Source organism: Brachyhypopomus gauderio, chromosome 3, assembly GCF_052324685.1.
Source record: "Brachyhypopomus gauderio isolate BG-103 chromosome 3, BGAUD_0.2, whole genome shotgun sequence".
Classification (NCBI taxonomy): Eukaryota; Metazoa; Chordata; class Actinopteri; order Gymnotiformes; family Hypopomidae; genus Brachyhypopomus; species Brachyhypopomus gauderio.
In genome coordinates, this window is record NC_135213.1 from 8,129,244 (window position 1) to 8,153,407 (window position 24,164).

General features: G+C 50.3%; 2 protein-coding genes across 24 annotated transcripts in view; both read left to right on the forward strand.

Annotated features, from left to right (window-relative positions):
* Positions 1-24,164, forward strand: part of ablim1b (actin binding LIM protein 1b) — a 58,918-nt gene that overhangs the window by 30,019 nt on the left and 4,735 nt on the right. For 6 of the 23 annotated variants that reach the window (XR_013129923.1, XR_013129924.1, XM_076999266.1 and 3 more), the window contains 17 exons: positions 3,127-3,310; positions 4,850-4,959; positions 7,324-7,450; positions 7,632-7,725; positions 11,120-11,207; positions 11,441-11,499; positions 11,831-11,965; positions 14,527-14,604; positions 15,178-15,336; positions 18,646-18,690; positions 20,518-20,553; positions 20,774-20,903; positions 21,183-21,275; positions 21,459-21,473; positions 22,091-22,183; positions 22,605-22,652; positions 23,583-23,729. Coding sequence is in view for 21 of the 23 variants with exons in the window: in XM_076999266.1 (XP_076855381.1) it covers positions 3,127-3,310; positions 4,850-4,959; positions 7,324-7,450; positions 7,632-7,725; positions 11,120-11,207; positions 11,441-11,499; positions 11,831-11,965; positions 14,527-14,604; positions 15,178-15,336; positions 18,646-18,690; positions 20,518-20,553; positions 20,774-20,903; positions 21,183-21,275; positions 21,459-21,473; positions 22,091-22,183; positions 22,605-22,652; positions 23,583-23,729 (1,641 nt within the window). In the remaining 2 variants the exon portion in view is untranslated. Of the gene's footprint in view, positions 1-3,126; positions 3,311-4,849; positions 4,960-7,323; positions 7,451-7,631; positions 7,726-11,119; positions 11,208-11,440; positions 11,500-11,830; positions 11,966-14,526; positions 14,605-15,177; positions 15,337-16,443; positions 16,452-18,645; positions 18,691-20,486; positions 20,554-20,773; positions 20,904-21,182; positions 21,276-21,458; positions 21,474-22,090; positions 22,184-22,604; positions 22,653-23,582; positions 23,730-24,164 lie in introns of all 23 variants that reach the window. The other 17 variants (XM_076999267.1, XM_076999268.1, XM_076999274.1 and 14 more) reach the window with 14 other exon arrangements.
* On the forward strand, positions 15,346-17,848 carry LOC143510188 (uncharacterized). Its single transcript, XM_076999282.1, has 2 exons — positions 15,346-17,419; positions 17,453-17,848. The coding sequence occupies exon 1, from the start codon at positions 15,501-15,503 to the stop codon at positions 16,416-16,418; it is 918 nt and encodes a 305-aa protein (XP_076855397.1). The 5' UTR covers positions 15,346-15,500; the 3' UTR covers positions 16,419-17,419; positions 17,453-17,848.

Below are 24,164 nucleotides of genomic sequence, written 5' to 3' on the forward strand. Positions count from 1 at the left end.
AGTGAGGATGCAGGAGTGAGGATACAGGAGTGAGGATACAGGAGTGAGGATGCAGGAGTGAGGAGTGAGGATGCAGGAGTGAGGATGCAGGAGTGAGGATACAGGAGTGAGGATACAGGAGTGAGGATGCAGGAGTGAGGATACAGGAGTGAGGATGCAGGAGTGAGGATGCAGGAGTGAGGATGCAGGAGTGAGGATACAGGAGTGAGGATACAGGAGTGAGGAGTGAGGATGCAGGAGTGAGGATGCAGGAGTGAGGATACAGGAGTGAGGATGCAGGAGTGAGGAGTGAGGATGCAGGAGTGAGGATGCAGGAGTGAGGATACAGGAGTGAGGATGCAGGAGTGAGGATACAGGAGTGAGGATACAGGAGTGAGGATGCAGGAGTGAGGATGCAGGAGTGAGGAGTGAGGATACAGGAGTGAGGATACAGGAGTGAGGATACAGGAGTGAGGATACAGGAGTGAGGATGCAGGAGTGAGGATACAGGAGTGAGGATGCAGGAGTGAGGATGCAGGAGTGAGGATGCAGGAGTGAGGATACAGAAGTGAGGATGCAGGAGTGAGGAGTGAGGATGCAGGAGTGAGGATGCAGGAGTGAGGAGTGAGGATGCAGGAGTGAGGATACAGGAGTGAGGATACAGGAGTGAGGATACAGGAGTGAGGATGCAGGAGTGAGGATACAGGAGTGAGGATGCAGGAGTGAGGATGCAGGAGTGAGGATGCAGGAGTGAGGATACAGAAGTGAGGATGCAGGAGTGAGGAGTGAGGATGCAGGAGTGAGGATGCAGGAGTGAGGAGTGAGGATGCAGGAGTGAGGATACAGGAGTGAGGATGCAGGAGTGAGGATACAGGAGTGAGGATACAGGAGTGAGGATACAGGAGTGACGAGTGAGGATGCAGGAGTGAGGATGCAGGAGTGAGGAGTAAGTGTGTTGTCCCCCACACTTAATCACAAAGGCATGTTTCTCAGCACTGTCAAACACAGAGGGATTAACATGGCCCAGATCTCCCTCTAAAGCTCCATCATTATGAGCTCCCATTTCAGATGGATTTCTCTGCATTACATGTTTGTTATTACAGAATATTTGAGCCTTGCCGGGAGAAGCTTTCCGTCATCCCACAAAGTCAAAGTTTCAGAGTAAAGTGTAAAGAGTAAAGTGTGAACCGGCCACGTGGGAATCATCATTCAGTTATCACACGTCCACCAGGCTCACTGAGTTTGCCCCATGCAGCCAGAACCAGGATTTTGTATTTTCAGCCATATCCGAGCATTATACACTGGAGCGTGACAGAGGGTGTGGGAGGTTGGATGATGATGGAGGGATCGGCCAGACTGAATATCAAATGGCCCTAAGTAAGCTTGAAGATATCCGTTGCCATGCATGCCAAACACACACAAACACACACACACACACATGCACACGCCCTCAGGAAATGTGGAGCTGCCCACAAGCCGTACTCTGTGTGTGTTTGCCATCAGCACACTTTGGAGTTTGTGTTTGTGGGCAGCAAATGCCATGTCAGGTCCTGCAGAAGAACTCAACAAACCAGAGCCATACTGTGTGATAGCCATACTACAGTGTGATAGCCATACTACAGTGTGATAGCCATACTGGAGTGTGATAGCCATACTACAGTGTGATAGCCATACTACAGTGTGATAGCCATACTACAGTGTGATAGCCATACTGGAGTGTGTAAGCCATACTGTGTGATAGCCATACTACAGTGTGATAGCCATACTACAGTGTGATAGCCATACTGTGTGATAGCCACACTACAGTGTGATAGCCATACTGGAGTGTGTAAGCCATACTGTGTGATAGCCATACTACAGTGTGATAGCCATACTACAGTGTGATAGCCATACTGGAGTGTGATAGCCATACTAGAGTGTGTAAGCCATACTGGAATGTTACAGCCATACCGGAGTGTGATAGTCATACTGGAGTTTGATAGCCATACTGGAGTGTGATAGTCATACTACAGTGTGATAGTCATACTGGAGTGTGATAGTCATACTGGAGTGTGATAGTCATACCGGAGTGTGATAGCCATACTGGAATGTGATAGCCATACTGGAATGTTATAGCCATGCCGGAGTGTGATGGTCATACTGGAGTGTTACAGCCATACCGGAGTGTGATAGTCATACTGGAGTTTGATAGCCATACTGGAGTGTGATAGTCATACTACAGTGTGATAGTCATACTGGAGTGTGATAGTCATACCGGAGTGTGATAGCCATACTGCAGTGTGATAGCCATACTGCAGTGTGATAGCCATACTGCAGTGTGATAGGCATACTGGAGTGTGTAAGCCATACTGGAGTGTGTAAGCCATACTGGAGTGTGATAGCCATACCGGAGTGTGATAGCCATACCGGAGTGTGATAGCCTTACTGCAGTGTGATAGCCATACTGCAGTGTGATAGGCTTACTGGAGTGTGAAGCCATACTGGAGTGTGATAGCCATACTGGAGTGTGATAGTCATACTGGAGAGTGATAGTCATACTGGAGAGTGATAGGCATACTGGAGTGTGTAAGCCATACTGGAGTGTGATAGCCATACTGGAGTGTGATAGCCATACCGGAGTGTGATAGTCATACCGGAGTGTGATAGCCATACCGGAGTGTGATAGCCATACCGGAGTGTGATAGCCATACTGGAGTGTGATAGCCATACCGGAGTGTGATAGCCATACCGGAGTGTGATAGCCATACTGCAGTGTGTAAGCCATACTGCAGTGTGTAAGCCATACTGCAGTGTGTAAGCCATACTGGTGTGTGATAGCCATACTGCAGTGTGATAGCCATACTGGAGTGTGTAAGCCATACTGGAGTGTGATAGCCATCCTGGAGTGTGATTGTCATAATGTAGAGTGATAGGCATACTGGAGTGTGTAAGCCATACTGGAGTGTGATAGCCATACTAGAGTGTGATAGGCAAACTGTGGTGTTTCACACACACATTCAGGAAGACAAGCCAAGAAGTTTACATTGTTTCTAATGCAGCATAAAACTGGTAGTTTTCGGAAGGGGCGGATTGTGCAATTAAAATGGATCCTAACTGGTGTGTGTGTCTCTGTCTCTGGTGCGTATATGTGTGTGTGCATGTGAGCAGTGTGCGGCTGCGACCTGGCCCAGGGCGGGTTCTTCATGAAGAACGGAGAGTACCTGTGCATGGTGGACTACCAGCGGCTACACGGCACGCGCTGCAACGGCTGTGGGGACTTTGTGGAGGGCGAGGTGGTGACGGCGCTGGGGAAGACCTACCACCCCACCTGCTTCGTCTGCACCACCTGCAAGTGGGTCATGGAGGACGTGCACACACACGCACACAGCCGTCTTCACACCTCACTTATGCTGTCTTATAGTCACATCAGATTAGAGAGAATGCTCACACACACGCGCACACACACACACACACACACCCGCACACACTATATTGCCAAAAGTATTCTATCCAAATTATTGGAATCAGGTGTTCGTCACTTCCCTGAATTAGGTATAAAATTATCAAATTAAGCACCTAGACATGCAGACTGTTTTTTTACAAACATTTGTGAAAGAATTGTTCACTCTCAGGAGCTCAGTGAATTCCAGCGTGGAACTGTGATAGGATGCCACCTGTGCAACAAATCCAGTCATGAAATTTCCTCACTCCTAAATATGTCACAGTCGATTGTCAGCTGTATTACAAGAAAATGGAAGTATTTGGGAATGACAGCAACTCAGCCATGAAGTGGTGGACCATGTAACCTGATGGAGCAGAGTCAGAGGATGCTGAAGTGTATAGTGCGAAGAGGTCCCCAACATTCTGCAGAGTCAATCAGTACAGACAATCAAACTTCATGTGGCCTTCAGATTAGTTCAAGAACTTCATGGAATGGATTTCCATGGTTGAGCAGATGCATCCAATCCAATACATCACCAAGTGCAATGCAAAGCGTCAGATGCAGTGATGTAAAGCATGCCACCAATGGACTCCTGAGTGTTCTCTGGAGTGACGAATCACAATTCTTCATCTGGCCATCTGATGGACGAGTCTGAGTTTGGTGGTTGCCAGGAGAACGGTACTTGTCTGACTGCATTGTGCCAAGTGTAAAGTTTGGTGGAGGAGGGATTATGGTGTGGGGTTGTTTTTCAGGAGCTGGGCTTGGCCCCTTAGTTCCAGTGAAAGGAACTCTGAATGCTTCATCATAGCAAAACCTTTTGGACAATTCCATGCTCCCAACTTTGTGGGAACAGTTTGGAGCTGACCCCTTCCTCTTCCAACATGACAGTGCACCAGTGCACAAAGCAAGGTCCATAAAGACATGGATGGCAGAGTCTGGTGTGGATGAACTTTACTGTCCTGCACAGAGACCTGACCTCAAACTCAAAGGTGTTCTTTTGGGATGAATTAGAGCGGAGACTGAGAGCCAGACCTTCTCATCCAACATCAGTATGTGACCTCACAAATGCGCTTCTGGAAGAATGGTCAAAAATCCCCATAAACTCACTCATAAACCTTGTGGACAGCCTTCCCTGAAGAGTTGAAGCTGTTTTAGCTCCAAAGGGTGGGCCAACGTCATATTGAACCTTATGGATTAGTAATGAGATGTAGCAGCAAATACTTTTGGCAATATAGTGTTTGTGTGTGTGTGTGTGTGTGTGTGTGTGTGTGTGTGTGTGTGTGTGTGTGTGTGTATATGTGTGTGTATGTTTGTGTGTGTATTTTTTTATATTATAGGGTGTGTGTGTGTGTGTGTGTGTGTGTGTGTGTGTGTGTGTGTGTGTGTGTTATTTAACCCAGTGCGTTATTTTAAAAGTGTGTGTTCTTTAATGTCACCGTGTCCCTCCAGGCGTCCTTTTCCTGCTGGAGACAGAGTGACGTTCAATGGGAAGGACTGTCTCTGCCAGCGCTGTGTCCAGCCCCTGTCCCCCCCTCCCAAAGACATCAGTGCATCCAGCAGTGAGTGTCGATGTGGGGCTGTGTGTGTGTGTGTGTGTGTGTGTGTGTGTGTGTGTGTGTGTGTGTTTTAGACGTGGCATGTAGTAGTCCACTTTCATCCTCTCCTCAGACTTTCTGAAGTGTTATTCGATATGACTGCAGCCTCACGCAAAGGTGGCTCCTGTGCTAGCGACCAGGGACAAGCTCTCTCAATAATACGTCCTCCCCTCAGAGGGGCCCTTACTCCTGCAGCAGATTAGGGGTCCTCACGGGGTCCTCACAGGGTCCTCACAGGGTCCTCACGGGGTCCTCACAGGGTCCGCACAGGGTCCTCACAGGGTCCTCACGGGGTCCTCACGGGGTCCTCACAGGGTCCTCACGGGGTCCTCACAGGGTCCTCACGGGGTCCTCACGGGGTCCTCACAGGGTCCTCACAGGGTCCTCACGGGGTCCTCACAGGGTCCTCACAGGGTCCTCACGGGGTCCTCACGGGGTCCTCACGTGGTCCTCACAGGGTCCTCACAGGGTAATTGAAGACACGGGACCCTAAGAAGCTGAGCAGCTGAGAGAACGAGGGAGAGAACATTAGAGCAAGAGAGAGCAAAAGGGAGAAAGAGAAGGGGAAAGGGGGAGATAAATATGACAGAGAGAGAGAGAGAGAATGTAGCTGACTACAATAGTCCTTTCTTCCTCAGATTTGTGCAAACGGGTTCTGTTCTTTGACTCGTATTCTCTGCTCGTCTGGCTCCTGCTGTTGTCTTAATAGAGTTGTGCTGATTTTATTGTCCATTAGGGTCTATAAGGCTCGTGCTGCTGCTTTACAGGCCTGATACGGCTGTTTGTTTTGTATTCTCATTCACACATCCGAATCACAATGAGATTTCCTGAAGGCGAGCAGTGCGGGCCAATAGTAACAAGTGGCTCAGGTGAGTTGACATGACAGGGCTGATTTGTGGTCGTCATGAGCAACGAACCAACAGCTGATTGGACAAATGTGCCGGTAAACAATGAGGAAACTCGCTTAATACTGATTTCACATTTCAGAGCATAATTTTCACTTCATGAAAACTACCAGTTTTATGCTGCATTAGAAATTCAGTGGGTTCCACTGTGTGCACACAAAGCTGTAGACCCACACACACACACACACACACACACACACACACACACTGTTCCTTTGAAGTACACACAGTAATGACTCTCTGGCATGCTTGGCTGGTCATTTGTCATTCACGAGGCAGAGAAACTGGTCACATATGAAATTCTTTAGCCTAGATAATCATTTTGTTTTGAAAGATGTGTGATTAAGAACTCAGTGGCTGGTGGTGGAGTTTAGACACTGCAGAATCCTGATAGGGGTTTTATACATCCCCAAGAAGCAGGAGATCCAGGAGTTCAAAGGAGTACAAAGACTTTGATATTGTGACAGGAGGAGAGAACGCAGATCTCCCTGAAAACCTTCCACCTCCTCCATGCTTTCTCTCTGCTTTACCTCCTCATATATGCAGTGTTCACTCTGAGGTGTGTGTGTGTGTGTGTGTGTGTGTGTGTGTGTGTGTGTGTGTGTGTGTCTTACACTCTGAGGTGTGTACGTGTGTGTGTGTGTGTGTGTGTGTGTGTGTCTTACACTCTGAGGTGTGTACGTGTGTGTGTGTGTGTGTGTGTGTGTGTGTGTCTTACACTCTGAAGTGTGTACGTGTGTGTGTGTGTCTTACACTCTGAGGTGTGTACGTGTGTGTGTGTGTCTTACACTCTGAATTGTGTACGTGTGTGTGTGTGTGTGTGTGTGTGTGTGTCTTACACTCTGAGGTGTGTACATGTGTGTGTGTTTGTGTGTGTGTGTGTTACACTCTGAGGTGTGTACATGTGTGTGTGTGTGTCTTACATGCTGAGGTGTGTACATGTGTGTGTGTTACACTCTGAGGTGTGTACATGTGTGTGTGTGTCTTACATGCTGAGGTGTGTACATGTGTGTGTGTTAGACTCTGAGGTGCTCCACCTCACCTCCACCCAGCCTCCATGGTAGCCTTTTGTAAAAAGCTTTGAGCAGAATGTAAGTACAAGTGGAATCTTTCTTCGAGCCCAACCATTCCACACACATGTCCTTCTTTATCTCACACCTCCCCCTAGTGGCGGCTGTGAGTCTTCATGTGTGGCTTCACTTGGGTGTTTGGGCTTTGTTCAAATGATTGTGCTTATGGAAATATTCAGATGATCACTGGTGCTGAACTTTAATAATGTTTGTCTACTACATTTGACTTTTAACCACTTAAAACCACTGATTTTAATCATTATTTCATAACATTGTGTGTGTGTGTGTGTGTGTGTGTGTGTGTGTGTGTGTGTGTGTGTGTGTGTGTGTGTGTGTGTGTGTGCACCCTCCAGACTGTGCAGGCTGTGGCAGGGACATTAAGAATGGTCAGGCCCTGCTGGCCCTGGACACACAGTGGCACCTCGGCTGCTTCAAGTGCAGGGCGTGTGGTAAAGTGCTGAGTGGGGAGTACATCAGCAAGTGAGTCAGACTGCAGTAACTCTCTCCACTCTTCCATCTTTCTGCCTGCACTCATCCCTCCCTTTCTCTCCCCTTTCATCTCTCTCTCTGTCCTACTCTCTCCCTTTTTCTCTCTCTAAATTGTCTTTCGTTGTTGCTCGGATCTTGGTGCATTTCTGCGGCGTGTGCCTGTGTGTGTCAGGGACGGCGCGCCGTACTGTGAGCGGGACTACCAGATCCACTTCGGGGTGCAGTGTGAGGCCTGTCGTCAGTTTATAACAGGCAAGGTTCTGGAGGTGAGTGTCCTGCACCTGTGTCTCGACACCCCTCACTCACCTGTGTGCCTTTCTCTCGACTCTATGGGGGGAAAGGGTTGTTCCTTACCTGTGTGACACTCTGTGTGCCGTGTGTGTGTGTGTGTACAGTGTGTGCGCAAACACATGTGATTCTGTTGGTGTGTGTAAGAGTGCTGAACTGCCCCCACTGCGGTTCCCACCCAAACATCTGGACGCATTGAGTGCTGGACACACACACACACACACACACACACACACACACGTAGCATAGCACACATGCATTAATATTGGGACCAGGGCCTGCTGGACTGCCATGTTAGAGGCGTTCTGGGCTCTCACGACCTCAGCACTGGCCCTCGGGGAGAAGAACACAGAGACAGCAGCTAAGCCTCTGGCCAGAGTCCAAGGACCCGCCCCACCACAGCAGGCCGAGCCTGGGCCCTTCTGATTGGCCAAGGAAGCGGCGTGCGGGAGGGGGAAGAACAAGGGAGGAGTGTTTAGGAGTTCTCGGGAAAGGTCCTGAGAGAGAAGAGACAGATTGAGGAACTGGGTGGATAGACAGAGAGTCAAGGACAGAGTCAAAAGGACACCAGGATCTGATCTGCTGAAAGGACACTGGGATCTGATCTGCTGAACTGGGAGGACTGGGTCGCAGGACTGGGAGTTCACGCTAGCGTTCTGCTGAAGGTACGAGCACCAATCTCCATACCATCACCTCTCCATCGGACCGCGGGGACCGTGTGTTGAGAACGCTCGTTTGGTGCCTTCACGGGCAGCCTGCTGATTGGTGGCGTCACGCCGTTTGTCTTTCGGAGCGCAAGCTAGCCGCGGGTCGTCGTGGCATTTAGCGAAAGGGACGCGATGGCTCGCGGGGCCTTCTCGATCCGTGACGGGGGGAGTCAGGGCGGCGGGCGTTCTGGTCACCGTGACGCTACGTGCAGAGCCAGAGAGGAGACGGAGGTGCTCCGTGTTGAGACGAAAGCGTCTCGCGTGTGCGCTGACGTCACGGCGTGTGCAATCACCGACCCCACCCGGAATGACCGCAGGCACAACACACACTCTAGCGTGTTATACACACATCCAAACTGTTAACGAGCTTGTCTTACTCACGTGGGCATTGTTGAAGGGTCTGAAATAGGCCCACGTCTGCTCGCAGTCAGGGACCCCGCGTGGGCCGCGTGCCAGCGTCAGGTCCGCGTAACGTCACGGCCACCGTGGGGAGTGGGGCGGAGGTGTGAGGGTGGGAGTCCAGCAGGAGCAGAGGGGGAGGTGTGTGAGCCTGGGCCACCTCCAGCTCAGCTCGCCGAGAGGGGCACACACTCACGAGCAGCTCCTCGGATTCACACACACACACACACACACACGAGATGAGTTACACAACCTCAAGCCACCCTGCAGTCCGCCCATTCTCTTGGTGGGACTCCAGTCATGTTTGTCTGGGTTCGTAGGGCTGGGTCTCCTCTCTCCTCTCTCCTCTCTCCTCTCTCCTCTCCCCTCTCTCTCCCCTCTCCCCTCTCCTCTCCTCTCTCCTCTCTCCTCTCTCTCCTCTCTCCCCTCTCCTCTCTCCAGTCCCCTTCTCCTGTTTTATCGCCCCTCTCAGTTCCTCTCTCTGGCATTCTCGTCTGTCCACACCCTTCCATCTGGACTTGGAGCGAGCCCTCTTTCTCCCGCTCTCTCTCTCTCTCTCTCCCCCCATCACTAGCCAGTGATCTCTCTCTGTACCGTGAGCCTCTCCACTAGTGCGTGGTGCGGTGCAGAATGCCTTCTAACCATCTTGCCCCAGGAACAGAGCGGACTCTATCCAGACTGTGGAGGGTGTCCACTGATGCCCCTGGCACTTGTTTACAGATAGAGTGCTGCACTGGCTTGTTGCCATAGTGAAGCAGGCCGATGAGAGGGTTGGGGTCACATCTGTGTGACATCATGCATTTCTGCACCATTGCCTCATAGTTCACGACAGAGGAGGATCATGGGATAGGGGCCAAAATACTGTAGGTGATTCCCAGCATAAACAAAATTAAAACACTATTAACTGATGCACCAGTTAACTGTGTGTGTGTGTGTGTGTGTGTGTGTGTGTGTGTGTGTGTGTGTGTGTGGGAGACCGCGGCGCTGCGGACGAGGCCGTGTTTTGATCAGAGGAGAGTTTGTTGACGGAAGACAGGCAGCGAGGCTTTTTGGACGAGCCGTGGCGGGACAGACAGAGCTGCAGGAGTTCGTTAACATTCCCCGAGCTAATTCACAACAGCGGGAGGACGAGACGTCTCCGCCGGAGACGCCCACGTCAGCGCCGGTGAAGACGGCGCCTCCGGAGGGGCGGGGCTGGTTAAGGAGGTCCAGCATCGCTGCGGTTCTGCCCCGCCTCCCCCCGTCATCCTGGCCCACAGACACGCCCCACGTTCAGCACGGATTATCATAGGGCGCCTGTGTGTGTGTGAGATACACCCCCGTGATCAGACGTCTTCCCCGAGACTACAGCCAGACGGATGATCCGATTGTACATTGTGGGGGGGTGGGGGGGGTGTAAAGATGCTATCCCGGCGTCTTCCTGTTTCCTGTAGTGGGGTAAGGTGATCCTGCAGAGGAATGCCATGTAACCGGTGCAGCCTCTGACAGAGGCCCATTCACGGCTAGCGCACGCATACACACTCGGAGAGAGACGCAAGATGGCGAGAATACAATAGAGAGAGTGTGTGTGTGGGAGAGAGAGTGTGTGTGTGGGAGAAAGAGTGTGTGTGTGGGAGAGAGAGAGTGTATGTGTGGGAGAGAGAGTGTGTGTGGGAGAGAGAGTGTGTGTGTGGGAGAGAGAGTGTGTGTGTGGGAGAGAGAGGTGTGTGTGGGAGAGAGAGAGAGTGTGTGTGGGAGAGAGAGAGAGTGTGTGTGGGAGAGAGAGAGTGTATGTGTGGGAGAGAGAGTGTGTGTGGGAGAGAGAGTGTGTGTGTGGGAGAGAGAGTGTGTGTGTGGGAGAGAGAGGTGTGTGTGGGAGAGAGAGAGAGTGTGTGTGGGAGAGAGAGAGAGTGTGTGTGGGAGAGAGAGAGAGTGTGTGTGGGAGAGAGAGAGAGTGGTGTGTGTGTGGGAGAGAGAGAGTGGTGTGTGTGTGGGAGAGAGAGAGAGAGTGTGTGTGTGGGAGAGAGAGTGTGTGTGGGAGAGAGAGTGTGTGTGTGGGAGAGAGAGAGTGGTGTGTCACTCAGGAAGGTTAAATGGGTGCATGTTTACTTCCTGTTGGTCCTGGGTTCTGAGTCCTGCACGTGGCGGCTGCCTCCATTACACCTTCATTGGTGTAAATGTTGGCGTGTCTGGTTAACGTGTGCTTTGGGCCTCGGCTGCTGCCAGTATGTTCCCGCACGTTCAGCTTTTGTTGTCACCCACTGACCTTTGACCTTTGACTTTGCAGGCGGGAGACAAGCACTACCATCCCAGCTGTGCACGATGCAGCAGGTGCAACCAGATGTTCACGGAGGGGGAGGAGATGTTCCTGCAGGGTGGGTGAAACCCCAGAGATCTGATCTGACTTTCCAACAGCGTTTACCTCCTTAAAACAGAACCTTCCTCTTTCTGCTACACATGCGCGGTGGCCGTAGACCTCTTATTACAGTTTGAATTCAAGGTGCTTTATTGGCAGGACAAGGATATGATTGTGGAGAACCCTCTCCCCCTCACTCTCTCTCTCCCTCTCCCTCCCTCTCTCCCTCTGTCCCTGTCTTTGTCTCTCTAGGCTCTACAGTGTGGCATCCAGACTGTAAGTGCAACACCAGGTTGGAGGAGAAGTCTCAGGTGAGTGTGTGTGTGCTCCATGTTGTGTCTGCTCCCCCAGCAACACCAGCCCTTCCTTTAGCCTCATCCCCCCTTTCACTCCACAGTCTTTATATCTCCATCCTCTGTCCACCAACAAAAGCAACAAGAACGCTAAGGGTTCCCCACCCTGCTCCTCACGCCCAAACACGTCTCCTAACGCTAGCGCTTGGGATCATGGATCTGCCTCTCAGATCCAAGTGCTTCGTCTGAGGGTTGTGTGTGTGTGTGTGTGTGTGTGTGTGTGTGTGTGTGTATATGTCCGTGTCCGTGTGTCTCAGCGTGTCCTCTCTGTTCTGGTCCTCCTCTGTAGGGAGCGTGGCGGAGGTCTGGGACAAAGCCCCAACCCTCTGATCTCCTACTCCCGCCGTCTCAGTGTCAGGCCCAGATAAAGGCGCAGGGTGTGGGGGCTCCTCGGCTGGGCACACACCCCCCGCCCAGGCCCCAGGTGGGCAGTCTCCTGTGCCCTGCACCGCTACCAGCTAACCTCACTGTTCTCTGCTTGTGGCAGCACAGACATGGAGATGCAGTGTGTGGTTTTAACTAACCTGTAGCACAGGAAGCCACCCTACCAGGGTGTTATATATTAGGGTTATAACCCTAATGCTCTTCTGTGCTCAAGTAGGAATAAACACAAGAAGCTTCATAACCGTAGGAACCTGTGTCATTCATATGACATGTAATAGGTCAGTCTTTAAAGAAAAAACAACAAAAACCAGCCCACTGCTTGCCCAGGAAGCAGAGCAGAAGAGTTGTGCAGCAGGCTCATAGTCTGGTGAACGGAGCTGAGTGTGTGTCGTGGTGCATCATTCACTCGTGTGTCGTGGTGCATCATTCACTCGTGTGTCGTGGTGCATCATTCACTCGTATGTCGTGGTGCATCATTCACTCGTGTGTCGTGGTGCATCATTCACTCCTGTGTAGTGGTGCATCATTCACTCCTGTGTAGTGGTGCATCATTCACTCCTGTGTTGTGGTGCATCATTCACTCGTGTGTCGTGGTGCATCATTCACTCGTGTGTCGTGGTACATCATTCACTAGTGTGTAGTGGTGCATCATTCACTCGTTTGTTGTGGTGCATCATTCACTCCTGTGTAGTGGTACATCATTCACTCCTGTGTAGTGGTGCATCATTCACTCCTGTGTCGTGGTGCATCATTTACTCCTGTGTAGTGGTGCATCATTCACTCCTGTGTAGTGGTGCATCATTCACTCGTGTGTCGTGGTGCATCATTCACTCGTATGTCGTGGTGCATCATTCACTCGTGTGTCGTGGTGCATCATTCACTCCTGTGTAGTGGTGCATCATTCACTCCTGTGTAGTGGTGCATCATTCACTCCTGTGTCGTGGTGCATCATTCACTCCTGTGTAGTGGTGCATCATTCACTCGTTTGTCGTGGTGCATCATTCACTCCTGTGTAGTGGTGCATCATTTACTCCCGTGTAGTGGTGCATCGTTCACTCCTGTGTAGTGGTGCATCGTTCACTCGTGTGTCGTGGTGCATCGTTCACTCGTGTGTCGTGGTGCATCATTCACTCGTGTGTCGTGGTGCATCATTCACTCCTGTGTCGTGGTGCATCATTCACTCGTGTGTCGTGGTGCATCATTCACTCGTGTGTCGTGGTGCATCATTCACTCGTGTGTCGTGGTGCATCATTCCCTCCTGTGTCGTGGTGCATCATCCACTCGTGTGTCGTGGTGCATCATCGTATTGCATCATTCACTCGTGTGTCGTGGTGCATCATTCACTCGTGTGTCGTGGTGCATCATTCACTCATATGTCGTGGTGCATCATTCACTCGTTTGTCGTGGTGCATCATTCACTCGTATGTCGTGGTGCATCATTCACTCGTGTGTCATGGTGCATCATTCACTCGTGTGTCGTGGTGCATCATTCACTCGTGTGTCGTGGTGCATCATTCACTCGTGTGTCGTGGTGCATCATTCACTCGTGTGTCGTGGTGCATCATTCACTCGTGTGTCGTGGTTCATCATTCACTCGTGTGTTGTGGTGCATCATTCACTCGTATGTCATGGTGCATCATTCACTTGTTTGTCGTGGTGCATCATTCACTCATGTGTCGTGGTGCATCATTCACTCCTGTGTCATGGTGCATCATTCACTCGTGTGTCGTGGTGCATCATTCACTCCTATGTCGTGGTGCATCATTCACTCATGTGTCGTGGTGCATCATTCACTCGTGTGTAGTGGTGCATCATTCACTCGTGTGTCGTGGTGCATCATTCACTCGTGTGTAGTGGTGCATCATTCACTCGTGTGTCGTGGTGCATCATTCACTCCTGTGTCGTGGTGCATCATTCACTCCTGTGTCGTGGTGCATCATTCACTCGTGTGTCGTGGTGCATCATTCACTCGTGTGTTGTGGTGCATCATTCACTTCTGTGTCGTGGTGCATCATTCACTCGTGTGTCGTGGTGCATCATTCACTCGTGTGTCGTGGTGCATCATTCACTCATGTGACGTGGTGCATCATTCACTCGTGTGTAGTGGTGCATCATTCACTCGTGTGTAGTGGTGCATCATTCACTCGTGTGTAGTGGTGCATCATTCACTCGTGTGTAGTGGTGCATCATTCACTCGTGTGTCGTGGTGCATCATTCACTCGTGTGCCGTGGTGCATCATTCACTCGTGTGCCGTGGTGCATCATTCACTCGTGTGTCGTGGTGCATCATTCACTCGTGTGTCGTGGTGCATCATTCACTCGTGTGCGCCAGCCTCTTCCATAGCTCCTCCCCTTCCTGTCTAACCCGTCTGCACCAGTCAGTGAGGCAGGTGCTGTGTTCTGTTACTGGCAGCAGTCGGACCTGCGCCGCGCACCTGTCTCCGGCCAGCAGAGGGCAGCGCAGGGCACGCTGTTGTTACCTGGGCCTGTGGGTTTACTCGGTCCTGTCATGCTTAAGTGTGTGTGTATGTGTGTGTGTGTGTGCATTCACAAATGTAATTATTTGCCTAATCATTAACACAGTGTCTTGTCCTCGCACAGCCCACAAGGTCTTCGTCCGAGAGCATCTGTTCCCGGCCTGGTTCCAGCATCCCTGGCTCTCCAGGTCACACCATCTATGTGAGTCCATCTCACCATTGCCCCCTGCTGGCCACTGACCATGGGAGCCAGAAACCACTCACTCACCAGTGGACAGACTGAGGCTGCAGGGACAGTGTGCTGATTGGTTCTACAGACCTAGTACCCTGCAGTACAGCAGACTGTGTCCAGCTATAGCAGATATCATAATCATAATCAGACATCCATGCACACACAAATCACAAGAAATGCAAACTATAAATCCCAACAGTAATCAAACAGGAAGTATAGTGTGTGGCTGAAAAAAATAAAATAAATGGATCTGATGTGAATCTTTATTCTTCACTGTTTATCTTAGCATCGTAAAGATCAGACACATTAGCCAGAGTTGTTCAACAATTGTTTTGTCTTTATCATTGTGCCCCATGTGAAGTGCTGTAACTCTGTTCAAATGTAATGTGGGACTGTCTGACCTATATCCTGACCTTCCTCTTCCTCTCCTCTCTTTCCCTGTGTCTCTCAATGTATGTGAGCCCCCTCCCTCCTCCCCCCATCCCTCACTCAACCTCTCCTTCCTCCTCCCCCCATCCCTCACTCAACCTCTCCTCTCTCCAGGCAAAAGTAGACAATGAGATAATTGATTACAGGGCCCTAGCAGCTATCCCCAGAGTCAAGGCCATTTATGACATAGAGCGTCCAGACATGATATCCTACGAGTCCCTCCAATCCACCTCCTCCGCGGCGGACAGGCCGGCCAGAGAGAGCCCCGTAGAGGTAACACAAAGCCCCGCCTCCCCCACCCGAGCCCCGCCCAGGGTCCCGCCTCCATACACTCCCCTACGGCTGAGTGCAGCCAGTGCTGAAGGAGGAGTACATCGGATACAAGGAGGGGTCATTTTCTGAAAATCACTGGGGGGGTCATCGTGACAACTCTGGTTATGATTGGTTGTGGTTGTGATCTAAGAATCCCTGTTAAAACAGGTGGGGCAGACTCTAGAATCACTGTTAAAACAGGTGGGTCAGACTCTAGAATCCCTGTTAAAACAGGCGGGGCAGACTCTAGAATCACTGTTAAAACAGGCAGGGCAGACTCTAGAATCACTGTTAAAACAGTAGGGCCAGATTCTAGACTCACTGTTAAAACAGGCAGGGCAGACTCTAGAATCACTGTTAAAACAGGTGGGGCAGGCTCTAGAATCACTGATAAAACAGGTGGGGCAGACTCTAGAATCACTGTTAAAACAGTAGAGGCAGACTCTAGAATCACAGTTAAAACAGGCAGTGCAGTCTCTAGAATCACTGTTAAAACAGGAGGGGCAGACTCTAGAATCACTGTTAAAACCGGCAGGGGAGTCTCTAGAATCACTGTTAAAACAGGAGGGGCAGACTCTAGAATCACTGTTAAAACCGGCAGGGGAGTCTCTAGAATCACTGTTAAAACAGGAGGGGCAGACTCTAAAATCACTGTTAAAACAGGAGGGGCAGACTCTAGAATCACTGTTAAAACAGGTGGGGCAGGCTCTAGATTCACTGTTAAAACAGTAGAGGCAGACTCTAGAATCACTGTTAAAACAGGCAGGGCAGTCTCTAGAATCACTGTTAAAACAGGAGGGGTAGACTCTAGAATCACTGTTAAAACCGGCAGGGGAGTCTCTAGAATCACTGTTAAAACAGGAGGGGCAGACTCTAAAATCACTGTTAAAATAGGAGGGGCAGACTCTAGAATCACTGTTAAAACAGGAGGGGCAGACTCTAGAATCACTGTTAAAACAGGTGGGGCAGGCTCTAGATTCACTGTTAAAACAGGTGGGGCAGGCTCTAGAATCACTGTTAAAACAGGTGGGGCAGGCTCTTGAATCACTGTTAAAACAGGTGGAGCAGACTCTAGAGTCACTGTCAAAACAGGTGGGGCAAAGGCTACGAATCACTGTTTAGGCAGTGGCGAATGTAAGTTGTTGAGCGGGGGTGGCGAACGTAACACTAGAGGCAGACTCTAGAATCACTGTTAAAACAGGCAGGGCAGTCTCTAGAATCACTGTTAAAACAGGAGGGGTAGACTCTAGAATCACTGTTAAAACCGGCAGGGGAGTCTCTAGAATCACTGTTAAAACAGGAGGGGCAGACTCTAGAATCACTGTTAAAACAGGTGGGGCAGGCTCTAGATTCACTGTTAAAACAGTAGAGGCAGACTCTAGAATCACTGTTAAAACAGGCAGGGCAGTCTCTAGAATCACTGTTAAAACAGGAGGGGTAGACTCTAGAATCACTGTTAAAACCGGCAGGGGAGTCTCTAGAATCACTGTTAAAACAGGAGGGGCAGACTCTAAAATCACTGTTAAAATAGGAGGGGCAGACTCTAGAATCACTGTTAAAACAGGAGGGGCAGACTCTAGAATCACTGTTAAAACAGGTGGGGCAGGCTCTAGATTCACTGTTAAAACAGGTGGGGCAGGCTCTAGAATCACTGTTAAAACAGGTGGGGCAGGCTCTTGAATCACTGTTAAAACAGGTGGAGCAGACTCTAGAGTCACTGTCAAAACAGGTGGGGCAAAGGCTACGAATCACTGTTTAGGCAGTGGCGAATGTAAGTTGTTGAGCGGGGGTGGCGAACGTAACACTCGTGACGGAGTGTTTTTTCAATAGCCCTGAAAAAAATGCTACAGTTTTGTTTCGGTCCGTATCCAGTTAATCAGGAATGAGATTGAGTCCGGGACAGGACTGCGTTCGGGTCCGGATCCGGACCGCGGTCCGCCAGTTGAGTACCCCTGCTTTAGAATCACTGTTAAAACAGGTGGGGCAGTCTCTTGAATCACTGTTAAAACAGGCAGGGCAAACTCTAGAATCACTGTCAAAACAGGTGGGGCAGACTCTAGAATCACTGTCAAAACAGGTGGGGCAGACTCTAGAATCACTGTCAAAACAGGTGGGGCAGTCTCTAGAATCACTGTTTAAGCAGTGAAAGAAGTTCCAGCAAATATGTTTTATGTAGTTAGTACAGGCTAGACGAAGGGTGTCAGAAGGAAACACGGTGATGGAAGGAGAACAGCTCTGGACCACAGGCTGTGAGGACTAGGACTCCTTTAGACAGCTAAAACACAGTACACGGGCCCAGCTAAAACACAGTACACGGGCCCAGCTAAAACACAGTACACGGGCCCAGCTAAAACATGGCATTGTGTGACTGATCTTTGGATCCACTCCACCTTAGTACAACAGCCATGATTATATGTACAGGCTGCATTCGTGGCTTGTCCGTCTGCTGCAGTACTATATGGTAATAGTCCCCTCTGTCAACAGCCTCCGCTCTCCAGGAGGGGACGCTCTCCTTTGCCGGACCTTCGTGTAAGTGGGCCTCCGCCCCACAGGGCCCGGCCAGTCCCATTCCCATTCTCCAGATCCCCAAACCCACCACCCAGTCGGGGGCCCACTGCCCCATGTCTAGCTTCCGCTACCCCCACCGCACCATCACGGCTGCCGGAAGACGTCACTGCCCTCAGAGAACACTCTGGCTAGGCTGTGAGCGGGCTTGTGGGTGTGTGTGTGTGTGTGTGTGTGTGTGGGTGTGTGTCTGCATGTCCGGGTGTCTTAATGTGGGCGTTTGTTCTGATCTGATATGACACGCTGTTTAAATTATGCAGCGTTCATGTCTGCACTGCCCTGTGTGTACAAGTTTCATTACCGCTTCTTATGAACTGTGACTGATGCTTTGCACACTCGTATTTTAACATGTCATGGAGTACCTGGATTGTCCTGTCCTGTGTCTATGTAGCAGCAGTGCCACAGCTCCCCCTGCTGGCCACAGGGAGCCTCTCACTCTCTCTGCCAGAATGTGACAAAGCAGTCACTCGGTTTCACAATCACATGTGTATCCAGTTTGACTGTGGAATTGGCTGGGAAGACTCTGATTGATTGCCCACATGTGTCAGGGAGGAGGCTTGACTAGAACAAAATTCTTCTAACGTCTCTGTGGTTATTGAATTCACTAAAAGAAAATAAGTCATGTATATGAAATGAAATGTTCATGTGATGCTGTCATCTGGAGAGCAGTCAAGTGCTTTAACTGTAGCCCCTCCCTCCCTACAGTCCCCGAGCATCACAGGTGACCCCTGCCCCCGAGGCCAGACGACAGTAAGTGTGCAGGAGTGTCACATGACCTTTGACTCGACTCACCGACACTACACTGTCTCTAACTTCCACTTTACCCGTCTGTTTTAACCAGTAACTCTCTACTAATGAACACTCCCTCCATCCAACACGCATTAAGCATCTACTTATCATCTACTCTGCAATTCTCCTGTCATATTCTAGTAGTGCCGGTGAAGACATGTAACATATCTCAGTGAAACAGGCAAGACAGGGAGGAACGTCCAGCCGGAACAAACTGGAACCAGTTACTCACACCAGCACACCCAGTCACTGCTTCAAATCCACCCAGTGGTATCAAGCTATCATTAGACAGATGCTCCCAGTAAAACCATTAGGGTCTTAGTTTAACATAATCTCAGCTTCCTTTCTCTTTTTTTGTTTTCTTAAACTCGCCACAAACCAACTCATGAGTTCCTTACCAGTGATGGCTTAGTTACCTTGAAAAAGTAATCCGATTACTGACTACTGATTACTCCTTTTAAAAGTAACTTAGTTACGTTACTGATTACTTGATTTTAAAAGTAACTTAGTTACGTTACTGATTACTTGATTTTAAAAGTAACTACGTTAGATTACAAGTTACTTTAGTAGTTACATTCAGCAGCAAAATAAATTTTTCCAAAACTCACTTTATTGGAAGTGCATTTTTAACAGTAACAGTGTATTGAAGCAGGTTCGGTAACCGAGGCAGAAACTGCTTAATCCAAAAATCCAGAGGAGGGAAACTTTATTGATAACGCAACCCTGGCGCAACCCTTACACTACCACATATCATTACGAGAGGACACTGCAAAAAATGACATGAACGTGCTCGCGCTCTCACAGGGTCGCGCGCAGCGTGCGGAGTCGAGTGCTACGGTCTGACGCAAAAGTATAACTGAGCCGAGAAGAAAGCAAAAGTATATATTTTACTAAGGAAAATAAAAATAGTAACGCACAGTTACTTGGATAAATAACTTTGATCTGATTACTGAACTGGAAATAGTAGCGTGTTATATTACTCGTTACCGAAAAAAGTGGTAAGATTAGAGTAACGCGTTACTAAGTAATGCGTTACTGACATCACTGTTCCTTACATACCAACTACTGAATTACTCTTGCATCAGATTAGGTGTTAGATTAGGTGTCTTCAGATTAGGTGGCGTATGCCACAGTACTGGTGTGATGTAAATGGCTGCAGTGGTGTCATTCAGGGTTATGAGACCCCTGCCACAAGACCCTACATCAGCAGAGACGGGACGTTGGCGTTATTCCTCCCATCCTGGACACTGCCTTTGTTGCCTTTGACTGTGATTACTGAAGTGAAGCATCATATGGGTGTTTCTGCGCGCGTGTGTGTGTGTGTGTGTGTGTGTGTGTGTGCGTGTGTAAGCGTGCAGAGCTGCAGGTGTGTGTGTGTGTGTGTGTGTGTGTGTGTGTGTGTGTGTGTGTGTGTGTGTGTGTGCGTGTGTAAGCGTGCAGAGCTGCAGGTGTGTGTGTGTGTGTGTGTGTGTGTGTGTGTGTGTGTGTGTGTGTGTGTAAGCGTGCAGAGCTGCAGGTGTGTGTGCTCCTGCTTTTCTTCACGACATCACAGCCCTGGTAGCCGTCACCTTCATCTCCTCGTCCCCTGCATGTCCAGCCTGTGCTCAGACTCGGGGGCCGTACGCACGTCCCCCCGGTGCTGTGCACCCCCAGCCTGTCCTGCGCGGGACACCGTCATGTCCCGCCTGTCCTGAACCGGTCGCCTTCCTGCTCTGTCCCTGCACTGCCGTGTTCTGCCCAGTCTCGCCTACACAGAGCTTCACTCCATGTTGTCTCTCTCTTCCCCAGTCTCCCCGGACCCTGTCTCCCACACCTTCTGCTGAGGTCAGCACCACCTCCACACACACACACACACACACACACACACACACACACACACCCCAGCCAGCTCCATCACCAAAGCAGCCGTTAACCTTCCACTAGGCTAACCCTACACGACACCTAGTAGCTCCTTCAGTATTAGTCCCGACGCTGAACCCGGCCTGGGCGTGGCCAGCGCGGGCCCCGCCCCCTCCCAGCTGACGCGGCGTGCGCTGTGTGGCAGGGCTGCTGTGACGTGCGGGAGCGGCTGCTGCAGAGATCCACCAGCCAGGGATCCATCGGGTCGCCCCACTACAGCCGCCACAGCTACACGCCCTCGCTGGCCAAGTCACCGCACCACTTCCACCGACCAGGTGAGAGCGTGGGGGGGCTTGTGTGTGTGTGTGTGTGTGTGTGTGTGTGTGTGTGTGTGTGTGTGTGTATCTGGGGGAGAGAGAGAGAGACTTTTCTTCGTTGTGTGGCATCCCTGCCGGCTATCCGCCCTCCGCCACTTTTCTCGCCTTTCCTTCCCTCTCTTACTCCCCCTACACTCCTCCTTCTCCCTCTCCCTCTGCCTTTGCTCATGCCTCTTTTCCTCCTCTGCTTCTGTCCCCGTTCCTCCTCCTCCTCCTCCTCCTCTGAGCGCCTGGCAGGAATGCTGAATCTCTGCTCCTCTTTGCGCTCTGGCACCAGCAACAACCGCCCCACCTCCCCTTTCCGACATCACTTCCTCCCCCATAGCAAAGGTAAGAGTCCCCCCCCCCCCCCAGCATCACGGCCCGGGCCCTCTGTGGTGCCTCACGGCGCTGGTGTCAGACCCCTTCTTAACGCTCCCAGCTTCAAGGCAGCCCGGGCAGAGGGCTCACACACAGCGTGCACTGTTGACCACACACGTGTGTAACGTTCACGTGCCTCTGTCCTCCCTACAGATGCATCCAGCATAGGTATGTCCTGGCTTCTTGGCTGTTCCTCTCTTTGCCTGGAGTGTGTGTGTCAGCAGTGAGACCCCCCCCCCCCTTGTAATGTCAACACCCTGCATGTTGCTACCAGTCTTGCTGCTCATTCAGAAGTCTCTACTAAGAGCTTGTAAATCATACACAATGTCCATCAATTCAGGGGCATTTCAAGACAGTCCTGCAAGTTAAGCTAAATGCTGACGTTTGTAAGTGTGCCCATTGTGCATGCTGTGTGTCTGTGTGTGTGTGTGTGTGTGTGTGTGTGTGTGTGTGTGTGTGTGTGTGTGTGTGTGTGTGTGTGTGTGTGTGTGTGTGTGCGCGCTGTTGTGAGTGTGAGGATTCTGCACGCTGTGTGTCTGTATCAGTGCCATCAGTCCTGCCCTCCTCTCCCTCTCTCCCCTTCTCCCCCTCTCTCTCCCTCCCTCTCCCTGCCCCCATCTCTGGCCTCTTCATCCATCCCACTCATCCTCTCCGTTCCAACCCTCTTCCGTTCGTTTGCCCATCTTTCAGTCGCCAGGAATTCCAGCATCTATTTCCTCCTCCCCCCTCCTCCTTTTCTCCCTTGCTTTCTTTCTCCCACTCTTTTCTCCTCTTCTTGTTTGGAGGCACTGAGCCGTCTAGTGGCCGGAGTTCCCCCCTTTCCCCCCGGCCGGCCACCCCGACCCTCTCTTTGAGCCCCAAACATTTCCACATCCCAGGTAGGAGCAGGAGAGTCCACCCTCGTTTCTCACCCTCTCTCTCTCTCTCTCTCTCTCTCTCTCTCTCTCTCTCTCTCCCTCTCTCTCTCTCTCTCTCTCTCCCTCTCTCTCTCTGCGTGTCTGTGTGTCAGCCTGTCGCTCTGTGGACGTGTGTTCTCCTAGACTACATTATGTTTTTTCCTCTGTTCCCCTTTTATACTATTATACACCACCAAACACCTGTTTGAACCCCTCTGATAAATAAACTATTTATGTATTTAATGCCATTTTTTTTCTTGTGCATTTCAGAAGATCTGATCATCCATGTTTTCTTATGACAATAATATTCATTATTTTCATAATCATGATTATACCTTACTGGTTTACTTGCGTATGCATTGATCTGGGGTCATTGATCTGGGGTCTTGTCTTTTAATTCCAGACCAAGGCATGAATATGTACAGAAAGCCCCCGATCTACAAACAGCATGGTATGACTCTTTCAGTGCTTGCTTGCTAACAAGCGGAAGCTTATCTGTGTTGACTTTGAAGCATATAATTATAGTCTGGCCCTTGAAGCATTTTGTTCATGTATGTTAAGCTCAGTGAAGTACCATGGGCGCAGTAAGCAATGAGCATTTTAGTCTGTGGTGCATGTTGGGTAAGTACAGTGATGTTCATATTGGTCTACTCCGTGATTTTGTGCTTTTCACACTACTTGATGGGAGCAGATAACACATCATGTTACATCATGTAATGACTTCATGTGCATTCTCTGACCCTCTTCGTGTTGTATATCCATGCTCATGTGATCACGCCATCCCAACATTCCCATCCGGGTTGTGGCTTATGTGACTACATTTCCCATGTTTCCATGTAAGTACCGTTTGAAGTGATCAGTTTCGCTGAAGTCAGGATCTCCAGCTGTTTCCGCTACTATCTCTGATTTCCTCACTGCCCGCGTCACTCAGATATGAGAACTAAGCGTTCCTGCTTGTGTTCCCGCTGTGCCCTGTCAAACGCTCCCTGTTGCCTAGTAACTGCATGGGCTTCTAACCCGCTGACCCTCGCTAGAGGCCCTTATAACATCTAAAGAAGCTTGTGCTTTGTGCATTCTTATATTCAACCGTTTTAAAACACATAATACAAGCAGTAAATGTAGCTTAGCACTAAACGCTCTTCTGTATAGACTACAGTGATGGCCATGAGTTCATCAAAGCATGTGACGTCATCAAAACCAGAATTGAAGAATTTCAAAAGGACGAAACATTATTTGCTCACAGTGACCCGCACCCTGTGACAACAAAATTTAAATCTGACGAAATGCTTTGATCGGATTGGTCAGCACTCTATGCGCATTTGCCATTTGTTAGCCAGTCACTGATAGTGCAGTCCCCCCCCCCCCCCAAATACCAATCCAGATTCAGCTGCCTTGGCAGCCCAAAGCAAGTTTGCTGGTGACATCATCAAATCTTCCAAGTTCCCTGCTGCTCAAGCGCCCCAGCCGGACGAAACGCCAAAGATCGAGACCGACTACTGGCCCTGCCCTCCCTCTCTGGCGGCCCTAGGTAGGCCCCTCCCACTGACTCCTGCGGGAGGGCCAGTGTTCTTAAGAGCCCGTGAAGTCAAAAACCAAAGGGTTCTGTTGATGCTACTTCCGTTTGTATGATGACATGAAGTGTGGCCGTCGTTTCCTCTTGGTCTTTTGTGTCACTTCCAGGAGAAGTAGATTGTGAGAATAGCTGTAGGAGGCTGTCGGAGGCTTTTTACCGTTTCGTTAGGGATAATAGTCGATGCTCATTACCAATCAGATGGCATTTCACAATTCTGATCAATCATGTGTTTTCTATCTTCTGTTTTTAATCATTGCTCTGTGTACTTCCTATTATTTTTTAAAATCATGATGTGGGAAAATGACCGAATGAGCTTTCATCACAAACACCATATGGAGAGAGCCAATCAGGGTGATGGTGGCAAACACCATATGGAGAGAGCCAATCAGG